This window comes from Salvelinus alpinus, chromosome 32, assembly GCF_045679555.1.
Source record: "Salvelinus alpinus chromosome 32, SLU_Salpinus.1, whole genome shotgun sequence".
NCBI lineage: Eukaryota > Metazoa > Chordata > Actinopteri > Salmoniformes > Salmonidae > Salvelinus > Salvelinus alpinus.
The window spans coordinates 6,270,485-6,297,704 of NC_092117.1; the positions used below are offsets into that span (position 1 = coordinate 6,270,485).

The window sequence follows — 27,220 nt, forward strand, 5'->3', positions numbered from 1 at the left end:
GAAACGTTCAAAGCTCTTAATTTTCCTCATTCCAGGTGACTACCTCATGAAGCTGGTTGAGAGAATGACAAGTGTGCAAAGCTGTTAAGACAAAGGGTGTCTCCTTTGAAGAATCTCAAATATTTAGATTTGTTTGACACTTTTTTGGTAACATAATTCCATGTGTGTTGTTTTGATGTCTTCACTATTATTCTACAATGTAGAAAATAGTTTTAAAAAGAAAAACCCTTGAGTACAGTAGGTGTGTCCAAACTTTTGACTGGTATTGTATATATGCATTTGGGTCCGAATCCAGAGTGTCCCTTAAAATAATTAGCCGAAAATAACAAATGGCAAGCTATCCATATTTTAATGAGTCCAAACAATCATTCACAAACTCATCCCATAAAGCAAAATTACATTTTGGGGAAGGTCATTCAGCAAATCATGATCATTGTATTGACTCCTGAGAACTTTCAGGCACAAGATGGGGAGAATAAAATATGGTCTCAAAATGCCCTATTTACATATACTTTCAGTACCAGATCCAACATGTTCATCTAAAAACTACAACATTTGGTCTAGAGTAAGGGGAGAAAAGTCAACATTGGCGTAGCATATTCTGCATTAGTTCAAATTTACCTGGATTGAACCCCAAACGTAAACAGTACTTCAATGGAGTTCAAGGCAGTAACATACAAAGCACTGAAAACATCCCACAGTACAATTAGTCATGGATTTTTTTTTGCCAGGATTTTAAAAATGTTCTTATCAAGAAATTGCAAATATGACAACTGATAAAAAGCTTAACCTTATCTCCCAACACTGAAGCAAAAAAGCAAAATACAAACCCAGTGCTATGCAAAAAGAACAAAAACTTTTGTACATAAGTTTTATTAAGTTGAACTTTTCAACAACAAAAAAAATTGCTCTTCTGGTATCAAAATGAAAAATGTTTGTTCCACATAACATATTTTTTATTTCCACACCGGATGGGTGTTTGTGATTAAGGCTCGTTACCATTGAGACTCTTCTGTTGTTCGGTCCTGCTCCTGCGAAGCATGTCTATGTGCTTGGCTCTCATCCATCCATCCCGGGAAAGGGTGGTCAGTCCCAAACTTAAGGAGAGCAACCTGGGGACAAACGTTATGCCGACTTAGCTACAGAAAACGATTGCTTAACTTGAGCATGTTATGTTGAATTAAGACGCCAGGACAAGTATGGCTGAATAACTTCCACGTACCTTGCGACAACAAGCATCCTATGCAGGTCCTCTGCGGTGACGCTCTGGGGGTCATCTTTGCGCATGTCAACAAAGTCATCCTCAACTGCCTGTGGAAAACAGTAACAAGGCAAGTGAATAAGATTGAACAAAAATAAGAAACAAATAGGCTCATTTCTGAAGAAAATAGAGGGAGTGGTCAGAGTAACCACAGGTCTTGGAAACCTGATATCTTACCACGACATTAAACAAAACACCTCGACTGAGCTTTAACTATTCAATGTTGCTCTCAGCACAGAAGCTGGGTTCATAACAAAAGGTTAGGAAATCAGAAAAAAAATCTAAAGTAGCATTCACCTTGGTGACCTCATCAGAGATGCTGTAGTCGAGGGTACGGGCCAGACTCAGGTACACGCGGAACTTGTTAATCTGTGACGTGAACTGTGCCATGTGGATGGTAGTGAGATACTCCTCCATGTTGGGTGGGGTCACCTGGGGCTGTAGGGGCACCTGGCAGTCCGACTGTGGAATGGGAGCAGAGATTCTATGATAAACACATCCGGGGGGAGGGGGGTTATTTCCTGTAACAGCAGGAGAAAGATTCAGACCATCCAGTCAATGGGAGTGTGGCAAATATGTTGACGAGGTATTTGCAGGAAGTCCCCATGTCGAGGGCTTGATTTCAAACCTCTGGTGCTGGTAAGCACTGGTTCACTTAAACAGAGTTGGTGTGTATATAAAACTTCAGCAGCTCATTTCACATTCACAACACGTACTCATCATCGGCAGGAAGATGAACTTGTGACCATCTGCTCCCACAGTTGCTTATGACACATTCACCCTGCCCGTCACTGTGGCGTGTCCTGATAAGACGGCCCTATCCCGACGCCTCTGACCAGGATTGTCCCGGTGGCACAGCTGCAGCCATAGCAACTCCATTCGACCAACACACAGAAATAGCACACGGCGCATTCCTTTGGCCGTTTGCAACACAGCGAGGCCAAGTTCTAAAGCCAGACCCACGGCGCTGCTAGGGGGCTGGGGTGACCAATGGGCAGCGAGAGGGGGCAGCATGATGGCGCTGGTTGGAAACAAACCCATGGCATTGGACACGTGTCAGTCTCCTGACATCCTGGTTGAAACCTAACCCCTGCACGCACGCACGCCGACACACACACACACACACACACACGGGCCCCTCTTACGCCCTCTGGTGTGTGGGTCTTGCCTCCTCAGACCTTTTTTTTGTTGTACTCACCGGCAGCAGCGATCGGCCCTCTGATGTGACGAGCACGTTAATATTGCAGGGGAATTCCATCTGGTGGTAGTTGAAGTCATAATCAACCTTCTGCCAAGAGATCAGGTTCCCCAGGGCAGTGATGTTCCGCACACCTACGGCACACACGGATATCTATGGACATCTCGCCACGGCACATCGCTTATTCAACGGATTACATGACCATTGCACTACCGCAATTGGTAAACCAAATGAATTCATTAATATACCCCACGGACTTCGCACACAAAAGCTAGGAGGCACTCCGATACCTGCTGCGCGCTCGTCTTAAAATGTGTTCCCAGTCGCCATAGTTATTTCGCGCTGCCCAGGAACAACCCCTTGTCCCTACCACCTATCCCCACTTGTGGAGATCTGAGAGGATACAGCAGGTACAAGCAACGTGGGAAATTCCACCTAGCCTATCAGAGGGCAAGGTGGAGCAATCGCCACATTATGAACACCTATCAAATCCTCTCAGATCTACACAAGTGTCCGAGCTTAAAAGTTGTTTCCGGGCAGGGCCTCAGTTTCTTGCCCTAGTGGCTCAGGGCCAAAGCCCTAGTTGCTGCCCAATGCGGCCCATAGTTCACAGTGCCCCGTCCTCTTACCTGAGCTGTCCAGTTGACCCTGCTCCAGCTGCGTCTCATCAAGGAAGAGGGAGGTGTTCCTGGCCAGCTGCAAGGCTCCACTCACCAGCCGGTTGGCCACGTAGTCCTTCTTAGGCACCAGACGTATGCTGTTCATTGTGTGGAGGCTCATACTGAGACGGTATGACTACCGGGGAGAAGAAAAACAATAACCAAAGTTACTTTAACGTACATTGATAAACTGTCGGTTCAAGTCTTGTAATGTATGTTGTGTGATACATTGCATGAATAGAATGTACACTACATGACCAACAGTATGTGGACACCTGTTCGTTGAACATCTCATTCCAAAATCACAGGGATTAATATGGAGTTGGTCTCCTCTTTGCTGCTATAACAGCCTCCACTCTTCTGGGGAGGCTTTCCACTAAATGTTGGAACATTGCTGCGGGGACTTGCATCCATTCAGCCACAAGAGCATTAGTGAGGTCGGGCACTGATGTTGAGCGATTAGGCCTGGCTCGCAGTCGACGGTCCAATTCATCCCAAAGGTGTCTGATGGAGTTGAGGTCTGGGCTGTGGTGCAGGCCAGTCAAGGTTTTCCACACCTATCTCAACAAACCACTTCTGTATGGACCTCGCTTTGTACATGGGGGCATTGTCATGCTGAAACAGTAAAGGGCCTTCACCAAACTGTTGCCAGAAAGTTGGAAGCACAGAATCGTCTAGAATGTCATTGTACGCTGTAGCGTTAAGACCTCTCTTCACTGGAACTAATGGGCCTTGCCCGAACAATGAAAAACAGCCCCAGACCATTATTCCTCATCCACCAAACTTTACAGTTGGCAATATGCATTGGAGCAGGTAGCGTTCTCCTGGCATCCTCCAAACCCAGATTCGTCCATCGGACTGCCAGACGGTGAAGCGAGATTTATCACTCCAGAGAACGCGTTTCTACCGCTCCAGAGTCCAATGGCGGCAAGCTTTACACCCCTCCAGCCGATGCATGGCATTGCGCATGGTGATCTTAGGCTTGTGTGCGGCTGCTCGGCCATGGAAACCCATTTCATGAAGCTCCCAATGAACAGTTTATGCCAGTTTTATTGCTTCTTTAAATCAGGACAACAGTTTTCAGCTGTGCTAACATAATGCTGATAATGGGCCTCTGTACACCTATGTAGATATATATATATATATGTTTTTTATGGTATATTTTTATCTGCCGTTTCCAGCTACAATAGGCATTTACAGCATTAACAATGTCTACACTTTATTTCTGATCAATTTGATGTTATTTTAAAATGGACAAAGGACATTTCTACGTGACCCCAATCTTTTGAACGGTAGTGTATGTTTGCAAGCACATTTCTCTATGGGATATGTACACATTCAAACTGTCAAACTCCAAAGCCACTCCCCTCAGATTTGGAACAACCCTCACGCCCATGGATCCCTAATTGTCATCCTAGAGATCTACAAAGTATGCCTTCTTTCAGTATTGCCAGACTCTATTCTAATACTTACCTTACGTGGAAGGATCAATTAATTTAGTCATGGCAATGAAGAAACTCCACTGTCATACTTCTGGCTGGAGTTGCATGTCAGTGTTCGATTCAATTTTCAATCTCAATTACTAGTGGCACCCAAACGCTCAATTCAGAAGCTCAAACAACAGTCAAACCAGCCGATTTAATATGGGCCACGATAAAGAATATTAACTCACACAAGGCACCAGCTGTTGGATGATCTGATAGAGTCGCTCTGTGTAGGAGTTGAGCGGGCAGCCACTCAGATTCAGGGTGAATTTACCCAAAGGCAGGACATCCCGTCTGGTATACCTGTGATGACAGAGACCCACACAATCACTATCGGGAACCACCTTGGAGCTTGTTACAATAAAGAGTAGCGGTGTTACCGTACTTAATATGGCACTACAGATAGAGAAAGAAAATATACATCATATCTCTCTTGGCGCGGTTTCCCGGACCCAGATTAAGCCTAGTCCTGGATTAAAAATCATTCTCAAATGGAGAGAACGTCCATGAAATGTTTTAAGCCGGGACTAAGCTCACGCTGGGTTTTGGGGAAAACCATCTCTTTGTGTATGGAGTGCACACGCACACGTTAGAGATGAGGTGCAGTAAGAGGTACTCGGCAGCCAGTCCGTCTCCCAGAAGAACGTGAGTGAGGTAAGCGAGCAGATCTGCCCTCACAGATGCCATCTCAACCAGGAAAGAGGATACAACTGAGAAGGTGACACACACAATTTTAAAACAGACACTCCACATAACAGTTAAGGAACCCTATAATTTGATTTGAGAAAAAAAAGCATACAAAATCAAGTCCAAACTCAGATTTTTCCGCATAAATCATTCATTGATGTCAGTGGGAGAATTGCACCACCCTCAGTGAATACAAGTAAATGTATATTGTGATGTGTCCTAGTCTTACAGGCGCTTTGGTCCTCTGTGGGAGCAGAGGGCAGAAGAGGGTTGTTGTGTTGCAGGGGGCGGGCGTACAGCATGTGGAGACGGGGCACCAGTGAAGCAGGGGGGTCATGAGCTCTCTGTTCCTCTGGAGTCTCCATACTCTCGGCGGGGTTTAGCAGCAACGACGAGGTGTCTCTGTGTGGATACACATTGCGGTGAGCAATACGGACGCACAAAACGCAACTAGAACGAAACAGACCTCATTTAAAAACAAACTCAAGCGCCTCACTTTTCGTCGCCCAGCACAGTCAGCACTGGGTTGACGGAGAGAATCCCGTAGATCTCCAGTGTGTCGTTCAGTTTGAAGCTGTCCAACCCCTCGTAGACCTGTCGACAGAGCAGCTGGTGAGTCAGAGTCAATGGGATCTTTGGGATCACTTGACTATTCCGACACACAAATAGGGCTAGTCCCCTGAAACAGCTTGGTTACAGAACTTAGGCAAAATATAATATAAAATCAACCACTGGACAGGCCGGGCCTGAAAATCACCCAGGATGATTTTGTTTGTTTTACCTTCACTAGACAGGCTGGCCCCCTCTCCCCCGGCAGGGGGAAGTTGAGGTCCAGATGGGAGGAACAGTCTGAGGGGGCAGTTGTCCGGCTGGAGGGGGCTTCGGTCTCCTGCCGCTTGGAGTCCCCGTTGCCATGGGGCTCTGTAAATAGAAGAGAGAACGGTTGGTACAGTGGTTTCTCAATGAAAAAGTTGAGAGTTTATGCCGCGACACTGTGGCAGATAGTGGTACATTGCGTCATTCCATCATTGCGCCACACTACCACAAGGGGGAGTTAAGAACACCGATTATGCTTTTTTTCTCCCTCGAAAAACACAGAAAGAAATCTAAGATTACAAACTGGCTTTATTTACCACAGTGTGGAAATACCAATAGCCCCTCTTGACGAAGGGAGTTTCTGAAACATGGAGTCCTTCTTTGCTGATGTGAAGAAGAAACTGAAGGAGTCCTGCGAGGATACGGACGGAAAAAGGTTGCCCGTATTGTCAAGAGCTGAGCAATTTAATTTGTTTTATTTATTAAAACGTACTTGTTTATTTAGACAATTGAATGTATTTGTTTAAGCTTGGCCTATTTAGTAGGCTATTTTGGGGCATAAAGCTATATTTGCCAGCATAAAGCTCAGTGACTCACTCATTTGTGGCCCTGGCTCAAAATAAGACATTCTTTCTGATGGTAATTTTTTGTTTTGTTAGACTAAGTTAATCTGCTCAATTATTTGTGACATTATGGTTACAATGAAGAATGTAAACGAAAGAAATCAAATAAATCCTATGCATAATCAGATGTGTTGGGAGCTGTAATTTTCCTTATTTTTTTTTTTACATTACAAAAACACACAAATGACAACATCACACCTGCTCACACCCCCATCTTCAGCACGACTCTCCACCACATGGCCTCAAACGGCACCATTTCGTTTCTCTCCGTTGCCCACGCACTTTCAACATTTAGATAATAAAGCATTTGGCCTTTCCGTCGTGTTAATGGAATATTGGTTGATTTCCAGTTAAGTATACATTTTTCTTCTTCTTCAAGATGATTGACAAGAAAAGTATCCTCCAACCCATCGGGTAATCTCACTGCATGCACCTTCATATACCACGTCTTGAAGTATGCTGACGGACAGATTAAAAAGTACATTTCCATTGTAATACTTCCGACAGCCAACTTTCTAACTCCGCCCATAACTTTTAGACTTCATAACATTGCAAGGCGGGTGTGTGGCCTCTGACGCAACTGAGGAAATCACTGAGATTCATAAGTATTTTTTCACAAAAGCTGGCCTTATTTTATCTGCAGTTTTAAGCTGGGAACTGTCCCACTCCATGGTGAATAGCACCCTCCCCACGAGCACCCACGCATATTTAAATTTAAAAAAAATCTGAATCCACATGTCAAGTGTAATTGTGCCATTGTATTTACCCAAGTTTCCTCTCAACTCTGGGACCACCCACCAGCTGATTTTTTTTGCCCGATTCAGGACTCTAGCGCAAGAGGAGAGAGAGACTATTGGACAGAAAAATTCCCACCTCCATTCATTTACAAAGGGTTAGTCTAATAGCTCGGCTAGGTGTGAAAAATCCCCCAATTTGTGCTACAGTTTAGGATACAGATTACCGACTGACCTATGCAGCCAAACGGACAAAAAGGGCAAACTTGAAATGAATTCAAGGCTGAAGTCCTCTAAAGTTTTACATTTCTAACACAATATCACAGACCTGATTTTCCCGAACAAAAAAATGCATCAACCCCTAAAAATAATTCTAACAAAATGAGCTGTAGTGAGAGAGACTGGGAATGCTAAAGATTATCGGAAATAATGTGTCTTTAACCCTTCTTTATAGTATAACTTATTTTGAACGATAGCCACAAATGAGTGACTTACTCAGTCCTACGCGGAAAAATAAGTCCACGGTTCTGAAACAATCTTCAATGTGCCATTGAATTGGAGCCTTTCCCTATATGTTACTTTGTGCACAATAGCGAATTGAGGAGAGAGTAAACATCAATCTAATTAGGTCTACAAATCAATAGCCTAACTTAAATGCGCCTGGCTTTATAAATCATCCATATCTACAGGAATAAGACAGATCCTGCTTCTGTTGCCTGTTTGAGTTTAATAGCCTACTGATTCCGTGAGCACCAAGCCTCACGCAACTTCAAAATGTTGGACAAAGCAATTTCGCAAGTCCGGCTGTTTTTAAAATCATTGCTATGCTGTAATAAAGGCAGAAAATAATATGGAAGCAGCTCTCGCTCCTCTACCTCCTTGTTCTTTATCTCCTTATTGTTATTACAATTATGATCATTAATATAATAAGTAATGTCTTCACGCATTTTATAACCACCTGCTGTAGACCTAAGAGCGCATCCTGTTTAGCCTCAATAGCATAACTTGCTATGCGTGACGCATCTCCAGTCATAAGAGTTCCACCTAGTCGACAGATATTTAGAGACCTCATATACTGTCCTAACAGTTAAGAGTTACCAGTAGGTGTTGATTATAGAAAAAAGGTAGTGAATCAGTGGTTCCTGCGCCACAGACAGACAATTGCTTTGGAGTTGGTGAACATTTTTTATATGATCAACCCATAAATAATCTCAACCTATTCGCAACAGTATCTCTTGTGCTTTTGACTAGGATTTTACACGAGGCCTAATTCACACGATATGCCCGAAAATACTAATAACCACTAGGCTAATAAATAATCACATTTTCCTTTCAAATATTTAATTAACTTATGTTACTTCAAGTTATTCATTTAGAGCGCACACAAAAGCGATTTAGAGTTGAAAGGGAGTGTCGAGTGTGTTGATATTAACGGTAATATTATCAAAATTCCTCTTTCAACCGGCATAACGCTGTATGATTCAGTGCATTGCCAATCACATCACTCAAAAATATCAGAATTGTGGGCCTCCCGAGTGGTGCAGTGGTCTAAGTAACATAAGCTGCGTCACGACAGATCCTGGTTCGATCCCAGGCTGTGTCGCAGCCGGCAGCGACCGGGAGACCCATTTGGCGGCGCACAATTGGCCCAGCGTCATCCGGGTTAGGGGAGAATTGGTTAAATAAGGTTATGAATACCAACATATCAGGCAATAATTAAGAGCATGCAGCTGAGTTCACAGCTGGCGATGCCTCAACTGCAGAACAGGTGCTACGTTACAGCCTTATTCTAAAATGTATTAATCTACACACAATACCACGAGGACAAAGAACAAACATTTTTGTAAATTTATGAAAAATATAAAAACTGAAATTTCACATTTACATAAGTATTCAGACCCTTTACTGAGTACTTTGTTGAAGCACCTTTGGCAGCAATTACAGCCTAAATTCTTCTTAGGTATGACACTACAAGCTTGGCACACCTGGATTTGGGGTGTTTCTCCCATTCTTCGCTGCAGATCCTCTCAAGCTCTGTCAGGTTGGATGGGCTGAGTTGCTGCACAGCTATTTTCAGGTCTCTTCAGAAATGTTAGATCGGGTTCAAGTCCAGGCTCTGGCTGGGCCACTCAAGGAGATTCAGACACTTTTCCCGAAGCCACTCTTGCGTTGTCTTGGCTGTGTGCTTAGGGTCGTTTTCCTTTTGGGAAGGTGAACCTTCACCCCAGTCTGAGGTCCTGAGCAGGTTTTCATCAAGGATCTCTCTGTACTTTATACCGTTCATCTATGCCTTGATCCTGACTAGTCTTTCAGTCGCTGCTGCTGAAAAACATCCCCACAGCATGATGCTGCCACCACCATGCTTCACCGTAGGGATGGTGCCAGGTTTCCTCCAGATGCGACGCTTGGCATTCAGGCCAAAGAGTTCAATCTTGGTTTCATCAGACCAGAGAATCTTGTTTCTCATGGTCAGAGTCCTTTAGGTGCCTTTTGGCAAACTCCAAGCGGGCTGTCATGTGCCTTTTACTGAAGAGTGGCTTCCGTCTGGCCACTCTACCATAAAGGCCTGGATGGAGTGCTGCAGAGATGGTTGTACATCTTAAAGGTTCTCCCACCTCCACAGAGGAACTCTGGAGCTCTGTCAGAGTGACCATTGGGTTCTTGTTCACCTCCCTGACCAAGGCCCTTCTCCCCCGATTGCTCAGTTTGGCTGGGCCGCCAGCTCTAGGAAGAGTATTGACGGTTCCAAACTTCCTCCATTTAAGAATGATAGAGGCCCACGTGTTCTTGGGGACCTTCAATGCTGCAGACATTTTTTGGTACCCTTCCCCAGAACTGTACCTCGACACAATCCTGTCTCGGAGCTCTACGGACAACTCCTTCGACCTCATGGCTTGGTTTTTGCTCTGACATTCACTGTCAACTGCAATCAAGTTGTAGAAACAGCTCAAGGATGATCATTGGAAACAGGATGCACCTGAGCTCAATTTGAGTCTCATAGCAAAGGGCCTGAATACTTATGTAAATAAGGTTTGTTATATTTTTTTTATATATAAATTAGCAAAAATGTATATAAACACGCTTTCGCATTATGGGGTATTGTGTGAAACTCCCCAAATACAGGTGTGCCAAGCGTGTAGCGTCATACCCAAGAAGACTCGAGGCTGTAATAGCTGGCAAAGGTGCTTCAACAAAGTAAAGGGTCTGAATAGTTTTATAAATTTGGAAAAACGTCTAAAAACACGTTTTTGCTTTGCCATTATGGGGTATTGTGTGTAGATTGATTTAATCATCAATTTTAGAACAAGGCTGTAACAAAATGTGGAAAAAGTCTAGGGGTCTGAATAGTTTCCAAATGCACTGTGGAAAGTATTCAGACCCCTTGAATTTTTTCACATTCTGTTACGTTACGCGCTCCGTTGCATCAGTCGGTCTTGACTTGTAGCCTGCTTCGAAGCTGCGATGCCTGCGAGAAGGACCCAATCACGTGATGGCCATTGGCTAATAAGAATTGAGATATCTGGCGATTGGCAGCAGAGAAGGAAATGTATTACTGGAAAAAAGTCAGACCATTTGGAACACAACAAATACAACAATACTACAGGCAAGATTAAAAACAGTATGCATCCGTGACGGCAATATGCAGTTCATTTGTTGTTTAATTATTAAGGCTCCCTTTGTTACTTATTTTTATAACTAAAATGCTTGAATGAAATGATCAGACCAAAAGATGACACAACAGTTTACCTGACAAGACGAACGTCTGACATTTCTAACTCAATATCACAGACCTGATTTGCCCTGACGAAAATTAATCAAAGCCCAACCAACAAAACTACCGTATAATAGGCCATGACGTATATACTGTGTATCCAATGGAAAGCATACAGTATTTGTTCATCAACATATGTGTTTTCGTTAATAAAAGAAGGATAAAAAGACTAGATGGAGCAGACGTGCTCAAAGATGCCCTCTGGTGTCTCAAATGAGCATTGATGGCAAGCACTGTGACTCACCGAAGCATAACACAGCATACTATACTGCGGTATGATGCAACTTTAAAAAATGAGGAACCACTGTAGTACTGCTAAAACTGAGTCTTCAACCTGGCTGAACCAGCCAGGGTCATGTTCACTAGGCATGAAACTAAAGAAAAAAAACAGTCCAAACCGGGGAGGTACTACCTGAATGCATTAAAAAGAAAAGGTTTTGCTACAGTGTGCCCTAACGAACATGACTCAAACATGCATCCAAGTAAAGCAGTCCTTAAGGGGTGTGTACCCACCCGTGTGCGGTTCTCTCTGCTTCTGGGGTTGTGTGTCCATGTCGTCATCGTCCTCTTCGTAACTGCGCTTCTGTCTGCTTGGGACATAGGAGGTGGATGGGACAACTCTTGCCTGACTAGAACAGCCGTAGCTGTGTGGCAGAGTTAAGAACAACTTCATAGCTTGAGACAGGCATTTAGGCAAACCACTGCACCTACACAAAGTGTGAGCACAATTCTGACTCATTTCAACAAACAACAAAATATGGATAATCACAGAGCGTACTGCATAATCATATTCATAGACTCAAAGCCAAATTTGGACCAAAAAGTCAGAGGAGGATAAACCCCTCTTTTGACAGACAGCCAAATTAAAATACTTTGTTGAATATACAGTGTATTATTTGGAAAGTATTCAGACCCCTTGACTTTTACCACATTTTGTTAGGTAGTCTTTTTCTAAAATTGATTAAATTGTTCCCCCCCGCTCAATCAATCTACACACAATACCCCATAATGACAAAACAAAAACAGGGTGTGTGAAATTTTGCAAATGTATTAAAAATAAAAAAAACTGAAATATCACATTTACTTAAGTATTCAGACCCTTTACTCAGTACTTTGTTGAAGCACCTTTGGCAGCGATTACAGCCTTGAGTCTTCTTGGGTATGACGCTACAGGCTTGGCACACCTGTATTTGGGGAGTTTCTCCAATTATTCTCTGCAGATCCTCTCTAGCTCTGTCAGGTGTGATGGGGAGCGTCGCTGCACAGCTATTTTCAGGTCTCTCCAGAGATGTTTGATCGGGTTCAAGTCCAGGCTCTGGTGGGGCCACTCAAGGAGATTCAGACACTTTTCCCAAAGCCACTCATAAGTTGTCTGTTGTCTTAGCTGTGTGCTTTGGGTCATTGTCCTGTTGGAAGGTGAACCTTCACCCCAGTCTGAGGTCCTGAGCGATCTGGAGCAGGTTTTCATCAAGGATCTCTCTGTACTTTGCTCTGTTCATCTTTCCCTCGATCCGGACTAGTCTCCCAGTCCCTGCTGCTGAAAAACATCCCCACAGCATGATGCTGCCACCACCATGCTTCACCGTAGGTATGGTGCCAGGTTTCTTAGACGTGACGCTTGCCATTCAGGCCAAAGAGCTCAATCTTGGGTTTATCAGACCAGAGAATCTTGTTTTTCATGGTCTGAGAGTACTTCAAGTGCCTTTTGGCAAACTCCAAGCAGACTGTCATGTTCCTTTAACTGAGGAGTGGCTTCCGTCTGGCCACTCTACCATAAAGGCCTGATTGGTGAAATGCTGCAGAAATGGTTGTCCTGTAAGGTTCTCCCATCTCCACAGAGGAACTCTGGAGCTCTATCAGAGTGACCATCATGTTCTTGGTCTTCTCCCTGAACAAGTCCCTTCTCTCCTGATTGCTCAGGAGGCCAGCTCTTGGAAGAGTTTTGGTGTCTCCAAAATTCTTCCATTTAAGAATGATGGAGGCCACTGTGTTCTTGGGGATCTTCAATGCTGCAGATTTTTGTTTTGTACCCTTCTTCAGATCTGTGCATCAACACAATCCTGTCTTGGAGCTCTACGGATAATTCACCCGACCTCATGGCTTGGTTTTTGCTCTGACATGCACCATCAACTGTGGGACCTTATATAGACAGGTGTGTGCCTTTCAAATCAAGTCATATCAATTGAATTTACCACAGGTGGATTCCAATCAAGTTGAAGAAACATCTCAAGAATGATCAATGGAAACAGCTCAATTTTGAGTCTCATAGCAAAGGGTCTGAATACTTATGTAAATCAGATATTTCTGTTTCTTTTTTTTTTTAAATAAATTAGCAAAAATTTCTAAAAACCTGTTTTTGCTTTGTCATTATGGGGTATTGTGTGTAGATTGCTGGGGATTTTTTAAACGTTTTAATCCATTTTAGAATAATGCTGTAACGTAACAAAATATGGTAAAAGTCAAGGGGTCTGAATACTTTCCAAAGGCAGTGTAGATCACAGCAGAAAGAAAGGATATCTCTTTAGCCCAAGGGCTCTCTCCTGGAATAGGGACACAATAGAAGGTCTGTCTCTCTGCAGTCACAGTGTTTCTGGAGTTCAAATCCACCTGAAGAACACAGGTAATCAAGAGCAGTCATGTGAATTTGAATCTTAAAACACTACCACTCCTGGGTTTAAACTAAATCTACATTGTCGATACCACTTGCTTACTCTGTGTCAAAATGACCTGCCCTGACTTCCATGCAAAGGTCTAATACATGAGCTACGCATCTTTCAAACTATGGCTGCTGCTGAACTTAGACAATGTTAGAGAGGAGATGAGCTTACCCCACATTCTGTGACATCTTTGTACTTCCCACATCTCAACACCTGAGAAATGTCAGACAGACAACAACTAATGACTGGAGGAAGAGAACAAGATTGGAAAAGCTTTTTCCTACTTACCATATACTTCCACCAATTACAGTAAATTGACTGCACTTTCAACAAGTACATAGACTATGAACTATCTACAAAACTAAAACTGATTGTTTTCACAGGGCTAGGTGAAATGCACCTTGAACATCCTATAATTTCTCAGAGTCTCATTAGCAGATTCCCATGCAGGCAAATGTCTACAGATAACACTGACAGCAGGTGTCTGTGTAATATAGTGCATTCTGCAGCTACTGAAGCAAAGGAATGGAAGAGTTTAAGGTCTTACATTGGTCTTGGTTGAGGGGTCCACAGTCTCATACACTCCCATGTAGAACTCTGGATCAAACATGTCTTGGACCAAACAACGAAATTTCACAAGGCTGTTGGGCTTCAAGTAGTGCAAGGGCACATCGTTTAGCGAAGGTACCTGAAATGAAAACAAACACACTTAGAAAATATGTACAAAGAAAGGGTGTGCTGGATTCTATATTAATTTAAGTGTTTAGTGTGCTGCTAGTTCACAGTGACCAATGTTAGTCAAATGAGAATAAATAGCATTCTTCAAAGGCATTTTAAATGTCCATACCCAGCTATGAGATTCCTTTTCCTTCAGCTGCCCTTTGAAGTATTCCAAAACTTTTGCTTCCCATTCTGGGTTAGAGTTGCTCTGGGCTGCAGGACAACAGAAGCGACAGACAAACCACATCCGCATTATGCATGCTGATCAGCAGAAAGACACAGCACCATAAACGGGAGACGTAAACATGTGTATTGACCAATCATAAGAAACAACTAACTATTATAATACATAATAGAAATTCAACTAAATATGAATGACCTCCGAAAACATACACCACACTTAAAGCAGTTCCATGTTAGCTAACATTTGTAAATTATTCCAGTCTCATCAGTTTGTTAATCTGGAAATCAGCTATTTTCAAACTCGTAACTAGCTAGCTAACTGTGGCTAGCACCGGCTAGCTAGCTAGGTAGCTAAGTTCCTGAGCCAGCATGGTCTCGCTAGCAACAACTCTTCCACGGCATTTGTCTTCTTACCAAACATCGCTTCGACAACGCCCAATGGCTTGTTTATCCAATCGTGAGACGAAGGCATTATTTACCAGTAAATGTTTTGGAAGGCCGATAAAATAAACTACAGAAAATATGAATAATTATTCCTCAATAACTTTCTCCCTTTCTCTCTCTCCTGCACTGCACAGCTCAGTCCGCGTTCACTCTGGCGGGAAAATTGCGTCACTAGAAATTAGAACGCAACGCCCTGGTAGTCGCTGCATCTTTTTAGGGAAATTTTCGACAATATCTGTAATATTATTGCATTTTAAATAATAGCTATGTTACTAATGTTGACCGTCGACTAGAGAAGAAAGTAAATCAGAAACTTTGTGTAAACGTTGTATTGTTTAATTGCAGTAGCTCAGCCACAGCAGTAGATGGCAGCACTGAATCTTACTCATTTAATTTCGTAACCGGTTCATCAAGACTGCAAAGAACTTGCGGAGACTCATTGAGCTGATTACAATCAGCACCTACTCAACAAGGAATACTTGACCTTATGACTTGTATTACAGATCAGTGAATTTATCCTAACGCCATCACTGAGAACCACGTCTGAGATCCGGTTTGTGAAGTTATGCTGCTCTGGCTGTAAAATAAGCTTGGCTACGTGTAATTTGGAGTGACAATGGCTGATAGGAAAACCAATAATGTGCCAAATTCCAGCGCAAATTTACTGTTTTCTGCGGCACCGGAGTTCAATTTCAACCTACCTTTCATACCTGTCAGTCAGGCCAGTGGTCCGGCGGTGTTATCAGGAGGTAAGATAATGGCGAGGGCCACAGCAGGGCACCTATGACAAACATGACAGCTAGCTATCTAACGACGTTAGCTAGCTGCTAGCTAGTTAGCTGCCAACCATCCCATTATACATTTGAATAATTATAAATCCCTGCAATTTAATAGATATCAGGATGTTTCTGTGGGAGTTTAGTAAATAAATAGAATAATATTTGATACAGCAGTGTCAGGTCAACAAAACTCATATCAACATAACCCTTGTTTCATCTGATTTGTCTTTAGTAAGTCAGAGTTGAGGTTCTCAAACGGGTGGATTAACATTGGATTCTTGACACTGCTCACAGTTAGACTGTTGATAAGTTCAAATATACTGCAGTAACTCAGTTGCTCAATATTTCTGTTCATTTGTCCTAGATGATTCTGCAGATGTCGGAGAAGAAGACAGCTTTCTTGGCCAGACCTCTGGAAATGCCCCAGCACCGTCCACATTCAGCTACTTCTCCAGTCCCGTGAACAGCAGTGACCCATTTGCCTCCATTGGACATCAGCCGGCATGTCCACCCCCAGCATCACTATCAGTAGCCCCCGTGACATCTGGACCAACCTCTGTCCCCATTGTTGCCAGCATGGCCCCAACACCCCCTGTCCCACTAACCAACCCTAATGTGCCACAGCCATTTGGTGGTGTTGTTTACCAGAACCCCATGGGAAGGTACACTCCTCCCCCTAACACAGTGACCCCGCCCCCTCCACAAGCCCCCGATCAGAGTTATAATCCGTACCGTCACACACCCCTCAGCAGCAGAGCCAAACCCTATATGCCAGCTCCAGAGGTCCAGTCACTATCCAACACAACGGTGCAGCAAAATCCCTACACTATGGGCTCTCAAGCGCCAACATTCCAATCGGCACCCTCCACATACACAAAGGTAAACAACAACTCCACTCTGTTTTTTGCTTAGTGAATGGTGTTAACCTAGTGAGTAGTGAATAGTGTGAACCTCTTATTTTAAGATGAATTAAACTACTGGCAATCAGGCTAATATAAATGTTTCTAAATGTTTTATAGGAGAATTTTGCTTTTTTTACAACCAAATCAACATTTTGTATGGATTGTTGTAGATGGCTCCAGACACTTTGTTTGCGATTTGACTTGTTTTTGAGAAATCTTGCCCCAACCAGCGATTTGCTTCCTCATCCTCGTTGTGCAGTACGGGGGCTCTGAAAAAACATGAACACATGCTCCAAAAACACCCAAATACATCCTTTTAGGAACTGAAAAGCTCTCAGTAAAGTGATGCAGGTCTTTAGATGTTCTGCACATGAAATTGTTTTATTCCGAACTTTATGCGCAACGTAATATTCCATTTTGTTGCGAAGTGAATCGCTGGTTGGGGTAAGTTTCTCAAAAATGAATGAAATTGCAAAGAAAGTGTCTGGACTCTTCTATAACATGCCATTTACATCAAAAATAGAGATTTGGTTGTAAAAAAAAAAAGGTAACTTTTCCTTTAACTCTCTCTTCAGCCCCCTCCCACACAGATTCAGGGGCCGCCCCCTATGACCCATCACTCCACCACTGCTGGAGCACTGGTTCCAGCCAATCAAATGATGCAATATAACGTGTATGAGGCTGTCCAGCCTCACTGGTTCTTCTGCAAACAAGTGGAGTCCAAGAGCGTCTGGCTTCCCTTTAGTATCCTGGACTCCATTCAACTGGAGGAGATCTACAATTCAGGTGAGATGAATGATGTGATTTCTCCTATTTAAAAAAATATATCAGAGCCATTTTATATTCTAGGTATCCAATTTGACTTTGCATAGCTCTCTTCTTTATGTAGGCCTAGATATTTGTAAAACATGTTTGTTTAAACAGAGCAATTTTGAAATATGTGGTGTGTTCATTAGGCACCGAACGTTGCAAAATGTTTTGAAACATTATTCCTTGTGCGCCCTAGTAAACTCCACCCTAATTTATGCACACTCACAGACACATAATCATCTCACAAAAGTCTGTTGTCATTTTTATTTTGTTTTTAGTTCATTTGTATGTTTGATGTTATGTCTAGCCTATCTTTTTGTTGTGATTCTTTTCCTATCGCAATGCATTTTCTTGTACGTAAAGCAAATATCTGAGAAACAGACCATATCGAATCTAATACGATTAAATTTTTTCATTCTCCTCCAGTGCAACCAGACCCTGAGAATGTGATTGTGTGCACAGAAGGAGGGCGCTATGACGTGCAGCTCTATGACCGCATACGTACAGCTGTATTCTGGGAGGAGGAACCTACAGAGGTGCGGCGCTGCACCTGGTTCTACAAGGGAGACACAGACAGCCGCTTCATCCCCTACTCAGAGGAGTTCAGCGAGAAGCTAGAGGTTGGTCCCATCAATGTAAAAAAGAACAGGATCAGGGTCGTGTTCATTAGGGCACGCAATTAAAGAAAATGTTTGATTTCCATTGCAAAATGTTTTACCCTATTTTACTACAGTGTTCCCTAATGAACAAGACCCACGGTTCACTGTTACCCAGATTTAGAATACAGCTGAACAATGGGGTGTGTTGGGTTTTAGCCCTGAGAGTGGACTGAGAGTTTAATATTATGTCTGAGCATTGTTTGATTGGCTGTCTTCTCTATGTAGGGAGAATATAAGAAAGCTGTGTCAACCAACCAATGGCACCGTCGACTGGAGTTCCCATCAGGGGAAACCATTGTCATGCACAATCCAAAGGTATGTTTGTATGACTTAATTTTACAATGGATAATTACCAGGTGTTTACTAAAACATGAAATAGTAATAACTTGTTTGTTTCTTTGAAATTCATTAAAACAAGCACCAGGTAGTTACCAATCGTGAACACCATATCGTGGCTTTGAGTGGACTTTGTTGTTTTGCCGACCCAGACACGAGTGTATTTCTAGTTTGTGAAGAGGTTATTTTTGTCTTTCTACAGGTGATAGTGCAATTCCAGCCGTCCGCCATGCCGGACGAGTGGGGTACAACCCAGGATGGACAGACCAGACCCAGGGTGGTCAAGAGGGGCATTGATGATGACCATGATGAAGTTCCCGATGGGGAGCTCCCTCAGGTGGATCACCTGGTGTTCATGGTGCATGGCATCGGTCCAGTCTGTGACCTGAGGTTTAGGAGCATGGTGGAGTGTGGTATGTGTGATCTTTCGCTCCACGTGGCTCATTAAGTCGCCATTATTGCCCAGCTCTATATTCATATCATATTATGGATGTGTTTGTTTATGCCATGAACGGTATAGGTTGTGGTATGTTCTGCCTGTCATGGTGTTTCTTACTATGCCCAGCAAATGCCCCTAAAGTGTATTGAATGTAACTGTTGAATATCCATTTACTAACCCAGATAGAGTATTAGAAATGTGTGTTGCTTGTGTTCACAGTGGATGACTTCCGGAGTGTTTCCCTGAAGCTGCTGCAGAGTCATTTTAAGAAGGCGCAGGACGAGCGTGTCATCAGTCGAGTGGAGTTCCTTCCTGTTCAGTGGCACACGGCCCTGCATGGGGACGCCACAGGAGTGGACAGGTGAGGAGATGAAAAAAAGGCTCCGACTTTTGTTTCCACTTCCACGGCCCGGCTCCGACTCCGGTGTCTCTGACTTGAGAGCCAAGGCCAGGCCACTGGTACTTTTCTGCTTGCGTTAACATAATGGCTAACTGTGAACATGGGTTAACAACTTCCACGCTTAACCTCTCACATTCTGCTCGCCCCAAGTCTTTAGTGTCACACTCCTGATGGAAAAGCAATTCCCGAAAAATAACACTAGCGCTTATGTAAACATACAGTGCATTTGGAAAGTATTCAGATCCCTTGACTTGTTCTACATTTTGTTACTTTACAGCCTTATTCCAAAAATGGATTAAATAGTTCACTTTGTCATTTTGGGGTATTGTGTGTGGATTTCTGAGGATATTTATTCAATTTTAGAATAAGGATGTAACGTAACAAAATATTGAAAAAGGGGAAGGAGTCTGAATACTTTCCGAATGTACTGTGAACATTGGCGACACTGGTGTGGGGTAAGTCTCGGGTGGAAGTGAACCATAATGGAATTTTAAGGACGTTCATACACTTGGGAATACGTCCTGTTCTTTGGGATAGGGAAATTTATATTGTAACACGAAAAATCTGTGCTGACGTGAGCGGCAAGCTTTTACAAATGAAAGCACCCAATGGCTGTGTCTGAGAACATTACTAGCTGTCAAATCCTTGCTAATGCGTCCGCCCGTGGGAGGGACCTCAGATCCTGTCCTCCAATGCGCTTCGAGAGGAATTGAGGAAACAAGGGTGGAGAAAGCAAGGATTTGAGCGCTTGTAAATCAGACACAGCCAATTTCTCCCACTTTGACTCAATCCATTTCCTACTGTTGTTTTAGGAGGATAAAGAAGATCACCCTGCCCAGCACGGGTCGTCTGCGTCACTTCACTAACGAGACCCTCTTAGACGTGCTGTTCTACAACAGTCCTACCTACTGCCAGACCATCATGGACACAGTTGCCCTGGAGATTAACAGGATCTATGCCCTGTTCATGCAGCGGAATCCAGACTTTACAGGAGGCGTCTCAGTATCCGGACACAGCTTAGGTACAAACAGCCAGACAGCAAGGGCCACTTTTCTGGACCTAGATGAAATCTTAGTGTGGCTTAAAAATCTCTATTGAAAGTGCTTTTTAGTCCAGGACTAGGCTTAATCTGGGTCCAGGAAACCAGCCCCAAGTGTTCATACTTTTAGCTAAGTCATGTGAGAAAGATTTGGACAAACCTGGCTCTGTGTGTTTGCAGGTTCCCTCATACTTTTCGACTTGCTGTCAAACCAGAAGAATGTCTCACCTTTGCAAACCATGTCACCTGCAAATGGGAGCCACCCTGCAGGCAACAAACAGGTAATGGGTCCATAGCTATCCAAACATTGTTCATTTCATTATTTCGGTGACGCCAGAGAGTGTAACAATAGGAGGCCCCTCCCTCTTCTCCTTAAAGCAGGTGGCTCACCCCGCTGCTGCTACCCCACCTGCTGCTGTAGGGGAGGAGCCTAAGGAGGAAGGGGAGGAGTTTGCCGATCTTTCTGCATCCCTGGAACATCTGGGCCTGTCTGAGTACCAGAGCACTTTAGAACAGGAGAAGATTGACCTTGAATCTTTTGTAAGAACCCTCTCTGCTTGTCATGAACCCATATACGGTAGTTATTGATATTTACTTTCAATTCTTATGACCTATGTTCCCATTAAGCTGCTTCACAGAAGAAATATCAGCGAGCACAGAGAAGCACGAGATTGAACTTCAGGGGAAAGGAAAGGAGGAGTTGTACAACAGTCAGTTGTACAACTGAATGCATTCCTCATTTAATCCAACCCCTCTGAATCAGAAAGGTGCAGGGGGCTGCCTTAAATCGACATCAACGTCTTCGGCGCCTTGCTCAGGGGCAGAACGAAAGATTTTTACCTTGTCAGCTCGGGGATTCGACCCAGCAACCTTTCGGTTTCTGGCCCAACGCTCTAACCACTAGGCTACTACCCAACTTTTCTAGAGTTTTCCCCGTTAGTTGACACTATCAACGTTTCCCTTTACTGTGGGAATTGTGACCGAATCAACACAATATTAGCCATTTTCAATGCAACATACCGAAACAAAACAAACGATGCTAGACTTAGTATGCGAAACTAACTATGCAAGAGATTTGTAGGCAGAACGCATCGGAGTAGGATTATATTGCATTGACAGGCACAACTCAGGCCCGTACTCTACACAGACCGGTGCGCAATAACCAATCAGAGCTGCAGTAGGGCTATATGCAAATAGACCATTGCCACATATGGATCTGTGCCATTCACTTTGAACTGAACTGTGTATACAGCATGAGCGGTCGTGAGTTAGTTGCACTTGTTTTTAGATCAAAGCGAGAGCTACGTGTAGCGACGTGCACATTTGTTCATATCCTTTCCTAGTTAGTGAGTTATTAGCCCAGTTATAGATCAATTGTAGTCAGCAATTGGGGAGTGATTGCTTCCTACAAGAGCACAAAACGTGTACATCTTTGAAATGCAGGTCAGGTAAAGAGCTTTTTTTTTGTCTTAAAAGGGCAGTGTTGTAATTTGAGACGGGCATGAATAAGCTAAGTAGCCAATAGGCAGAGGGTAGCATAATTTGCCTGATTCTCTGTAATAGTGGTATGGGAGTAATGATGCATTTTATTTTATAAAGTGGTTTCTTGCATCAAACAAAACAACAGCATTTTCAGTCACCTCCTTGTCTGAAGGACAAGTGGATAAACAGGTTAATGTCAAGCTCTGCATGGTTTTTTTCAAGTCTCATGGAATGTAGGCTTACATTGAACACCACACATTGGCTGCTACTGTAGGCTGAATGATAGAACAGCTATTTCCATGTTAAAATGTTATGAAATGCATTTTCTCCATAGTTTATGGTAGGCCACTCTGGTAGGCCTACATTATGATCAAGTAGCCACAGTAGCCTACTTGACCACTGTTAAAACTAACTTAAAGCGGGTGCAGCCTCCGTGTTCACAGTAAACGCACGCCAGAATTTTCACAACTTTCAAGTTTGCACTCAGCAGGCCTGAAATTTGCTTAGTGATGGAAAAATGAGAGGGAACATTGCTTATGACACTATTAAAGAGACATTACACTCCAAAATAAACGTCTTAAAACATCTGACAAACCTCAAAAGTCAAGGTGAGTCCACATGCCACAGCATTGGTTGTGCAGATCCAGCTTAATGCCTAAATTATTCATATCTCAAATGAATGTAAAAGATAATTTTACGGTGCTCATCTTTAACATTTATTTTGTATTGTGGCTATAAGGGTATAGCTATATGGATCTACAAAACAAATGTCCTTGGGTAAAAAAAACACACATTTGAGGCCTGAAAATAACTGACTTTTGAGTGAAATTTCCCAGAAACGGAAAGTAAATGATTCAATTGTATTACAATGCCTCCCTAGGCCATTTCCTAGAATTGGTGATTACAATCTATGGTCCAAATCCCACTGTGAAATTACGTCTGACTGATTAATTTCCTCTTTTCTATATTTTGTTAGCTTATGTGCACAGTTGAGGACCTGAAAGAGATGGGCATTCCATTGGGGCCAAGGAAGAAAATTGCTAAATTTGTCAAAGAAAGAGCAATTAAGCAGGTGAGCATTTAATCGTCTTTGTCTCTCAGACACCAGTGTTGTGTTCAACAGGAAGAAAACGTTTTGAAATGGGCCGGTACTACCTGAACTTAGAATACAATTAGAATACAACATTTGATCTATTCCAAAATGTTTCACTACAGTGTGCCGTACTGAACACAACCCAGTGATGGCTAAAACTGTGTCAACTGAACATAATCTGTGTTCGTGTGCCTTCTATCTTCGGACTCCTTTCGTCAGGCAGCACAAGATAAGAAGGCAGCAGAAGTGAAGGTGGCCAGTCAAGAGGTCGTCCCCGCCCAATTAAGTGAGTCCCTCCCAGGGCCCGGCACCACGAAGCTTCCTGTTGGCGGGACTTACTCGTCCGTCCATGTGGATTACAACTACTTCAAAGTTGGCACTGGACAGGTAAACCTCTGCCAGGATTCAATCAGATCAGCGTAACCCGCGTAACTCTTCGTTGCTTTTGTTTAGGCGGTGTCGAAGGTGTAACTGCGTTAGAGCGGTCAAATCCTCAAGCGGCTCCTGGTGTTACCGATCGCAGACGTTGCAGTTGGATGCACCGAGTCGCAGCCGTGTTACGGCTGTTTGAATACTGGACTGTTGTTTTCTAGTGACATTAATTTGGATACATCCATAACAATGAGCTAATGAGGCGCGATTTCACCTGGCATAGAAAATGTGCTCACTCGTCAGGACACTGTTGTTCAGAGGAGCTAGCCAACAACACCGCTAACACAATCACTTCAAACTGAAGCTGGAAAGACTGCAAACTAGCTGCACTTCTTTTCACTGTTTTTCAATTGGCATCTTTGTATATATCCATAAAAATGATGCCAGCTGAGTCATGATTCGACTGGCTGAGAAACGCTGCCTGCCCCTCTGTCTCCTCCTGACACGTTCATTACTATGGGACAGCTGGAGATCCAAAGCAAATGTAGGAGAGACAGACCGCAAATTTATACAAATATCCCCTGTTGAAAACGAAATGTTACTCTCAAAGTAATGTGAGATAATGTTTAGATGCTTTTTATAAGTGGAGATCAAGTTACACATCCGACGCGCCTAAACAAAAGTAATGAAAAGCTATACATTTGTCAGCTAGCGCGGGTTTCCGCTGATCTGATTGGATCCCGACCCCACAACATGACGTTAGTGTGGAGTCACACATGTACACATGTAAAAGCACTGTCTGGTGTTGGTGTTCTGCCCCATAGGTGTCGGTGGTGTACCACACTCTGGACTTTGAACCGGTGAATTTCTTTGCCCTGGGATCTCCCATAGGGATGTTCCTCACAGTGCGAGGGCTGGAGAAGATTGAGGAAAACTACCAGCTACCCACCTGCAAGGGGTTCTTCAACATTTACCATCCGGTTAGACAATCTTCCTCACAAGTGTTCTGAGCGGAGTATGGGTGTGCATGCAGATGACATACTGAATGTGACAGGATTGCCACTGTCAGCTATAAAGCACATTGTGACAACTGTTTACGTAAAAAGGACTTTATAAATACATTTGATTGAACTGTGACATGGTTAATGCCAATGTGTTTAATTAAAGTAGATCAGGGTAGCAAATACATGATTTGATATGGAAGGGTGTAATAAATAATTTCCCCAAATGTTAAAATATCTGTTTGCTCAAACTGTTTGTTTTAGCTGGATCCAGTTGCTTACAGGATTGAGCCCATGATCCTGCCAGACCTGGACTTGAAACCTGTTCTGATTCCACATCACAAAGGGAGGAAGAGGCTGCATCTCGGTATGGAACTATAGATTCACCGCTGGCTATTTTATCTTCAGATTTGTGTTCTATTTATTACCATCGCCAGGTGAACCCTACCATTGTCATCACTGTCTCTTCCCATTTTGAAAATGACTAATCAGACCCTGGTCTCCGAGGAAGTGAACAGTGTTTCCCCTATATTTATTTAGCAGCGGTGGCCACCACTGCAAAAACAATATATTTTTTAATGATATATATATCACAGAGTGTACAAAACATTAAGAACCATTTCCTAATATTGGGTTGCACCCCCCCAGTTTGCCCTCAGAACAGCCTCAATTCGTTGGGGAATGGACTCTACAAGATGTCGAAAACGTTCCACAGGGATGCTGGCCCATGTTGACTCCAATGCGTCCCACAGTTGTCAACTTGGCTGGATGTCCTTAGGGTGGTGGACCATTCTTGATACACACAGGAAACTGTTGAGCTAGAAACACCCAGCAGCGTTGCAGTTCTTGACACAAACCGGTGCGCCTGGCACCTACTACCGTACCCCTTGCCACCACTGCTGGGGAAAAATCAGAGTGGAAACACTGGTTAATTACAGGACGTAAATCAAATACAATGACTCAGATCTTGGCAGAGTGAAACCTCACCAACAGAACACAAAGAGCAGTCCTGGAAGACCAGGATTCCAAAGTGTAGTATATTTAATTTATGTCAGTGAGGTTTACAATCATGGGTTGTTTTGTGTGTGTGGCAGAGCTGAAGGAGAGTCTCTCCCGCATGGGTTCAGACCTGAAGCACGGCTTCATCAGCTCCCTGAAGAGTGCCTGGCAGACCCTCAACGACTTTGCCCGTGCTCACACCTCCAATGCCCAGCTGGCAGCCGAGCTCGCTATGGTGGCCAATCAGATCAAGGAGGAGGAGGAGAAGCATGCACACAGTGAGGGTGAGTATAAGAGTGATTTTAAATAAGTCATGAAATATTGCTCTTTCGGTTTATTTGGATAGGGCTTTAAAAACCAACTTTATTTAAACGTCAAAACGTTGGTTAGTCGCAGAACACAGGATAGTGGAGAGTCCTGAGCTGCTGAGAGAAGAAGAGCCCCAGGTGATAATAGGCATGCTGAACGGGGGGAACCGCATCGACTACGTCCTACAGGAGAAGCCCATCGAGAGCTTCAATGAGTACCTCTTCGCCCTGCAGAGTCACCTGTGCTACTGGTATGAAAATCCGCTCTGCTGCTTACTCTGGCTCTTTTTATATTAAGGTGGAAACAGAGATGTTGATCAACGTGCACTGTTGAATACATTTCATGGCTGGATCGGCCAATCATCTCATTCTGGCCCTTGGGTACTCCACATGAGGTCATACTTGTGTGTGGTTGTTAAAAGCTGCTGTTTGATGAAAACGTTGTCATGTTATAACAGCTTTACCTCCCATTTTGTGTCTACTGCTTGATTAGAGTTTTGAACCTGAGGCTTAAGACCTGCTCCAAGGCTTGGATAACATTTGTCTTCTCTACACAGCTGATCTATTTTGAGTTGAGGTATTCTGTTTGAAAAATAATCCCGTGTGCAGACATTGATTTATTTGTCCCTTTTCTTTTCCCCAGGGAGTCTGAAGATACAGCCCTACTACTCCTGAAAGAGATCTACAAGACCATGGGGATAAACCCAGAACAGATTTTACATTAATGCAACGGATTGGTAACCTGGTGGAACCACCCTGATTGCTGCGTTCATTCCGTTTCACTGCACGTAAGTGAAATAGAATGGTGAATGCAGTGATCAGGCCGGTTCCACCATGTTAATGGATTGGTTGGAGTGAAAAATAAACCTTTCTGAAACCCTCATACTCCCCATCAGGTTTGTCCATGTCAATGATTTTTGATTTGATATTGTATATGGTTCTTTGTTAGTATTCATTGATTCTCATAGTCTATTGTATGAGGATGAATATGCTTGTAATATGCCCTTTGTCTTAAATTAAGAAAATAGATCAAATTAGTGGATTGATTCCAAGGACCACTTTACTTGTTTGAAATCAAATTTTTATAGCCTAAATTATAGAAATGGTGAGGTTTGCTGAACTATATGAAATTAAACATTTACAAGAGAAATCACAGAAACTGCTAATTTAAGTATTTACCTCAAATGTATTTTATGTTTAACAATAGCCGTAAAATAAACCATTTACTTTCACATTACTTGTGACTCTTATTTTCAGTCTTCGGTGCTTTTTATGTAGAATTTTTGTCGATTTGTTGCACAGGTAAGACTGCCACATATCCTCTTAAGTCTGGGTAGAAAAAGACAGCATTTACTTTCTGCTT

General features: G+C 43.2%; 2 protein-coding genes across 3 annotated transcripts; one reads left to right on the forward strand and one right to left on the reverse strand.

Annotated features, from left to right (window-relative positions):
* Positions 1 to 330: 330 nt before the first annotated feature.
* mcmbp (minichromosome maintenance complex binding protein) lies at positions 331 to 15,473 on the reverse strand. Its single transcript, XM_071380235.1, has 16 exons — positions 15,209 to 15,473; positions 14,739 to 14,824; positions 14,439 to 14,579; positions 14,063 to 14,104; positions 13,751 to 13,841; positions 11,748 to 11,879; positions 6,071 to 6,210; positions 5,786 to 5,883; positions 5,519 to 5,691; positions 5,189 to 5,312; positions 4,791 to 4,905; positions 3,089 to 3,254; positions 2,460 to 2,593; positions 1,559 to 1,723; positions 1,223 to 1,311; positions 331 to 1,112 (listed from the first exon to the last, which is right to left on the reverse strand). Exons 1-16 carry the CDS (start codon positions 15,264 to 15,266, stop codon positions 986 to 988), a joined length of 1,881 nt encoding a protein of 626 aa, XP_071236336.1. The 5' UTR covers positions 15,267 to 15,473; the 3' UTR covers positions 331 to 985.
* A 175-nt stretch (positions 15,474 to 15,648) lies between these two features.
* Positions 15,649 to 27,094, forward strand: sec23ip (SEC23 interacting protein). 2 transcript variants are annotated; one of them, XM_071380233.1, is made up of 17 exons: positions 15,649 to 15,987; positions 16,382 to 16,896; positions 17,495 to 17,705; positions 18,156 to 18,349; positions 18,614 to 18,703; positions 18,927 to 19,137; positions 19,383 to 19,524; positions 20,376 to 20,584; positions 20,783 to 20,883; positions 20,981 to 21,142; positions 23,061 to 23,156; positions 23,397 to 23,564; positions 24,374 to 24,529; positions 24,815 to 24,917; positions 25,645 to 25,833; positions 25,940 to 26,108; positions 26,501 to 27,094. In XM_071380233.1, exons 1-17 carry the CDS (start codon positions 15,855 to 15,857, stop codon positions 26,580 to 26,582), a joined length of 2,931 nt encoding a protein of 976 aa, XP_071236334.1. In that variant the 5' UTR covers positions 15,649 to 15,854; the 3' UTR covers positions 26,583 to 27,094. The 2 variants fall into 2 exon arrangements, with proteins under 2 accessions (XP_071236334.1, XP_071236335.1); XM_071380234.1 differs by having other exon boundaries at positions 20,984 to 21,142.
* Positions 27,095 to 27,220: the final 126 nt, after the last annotated feature.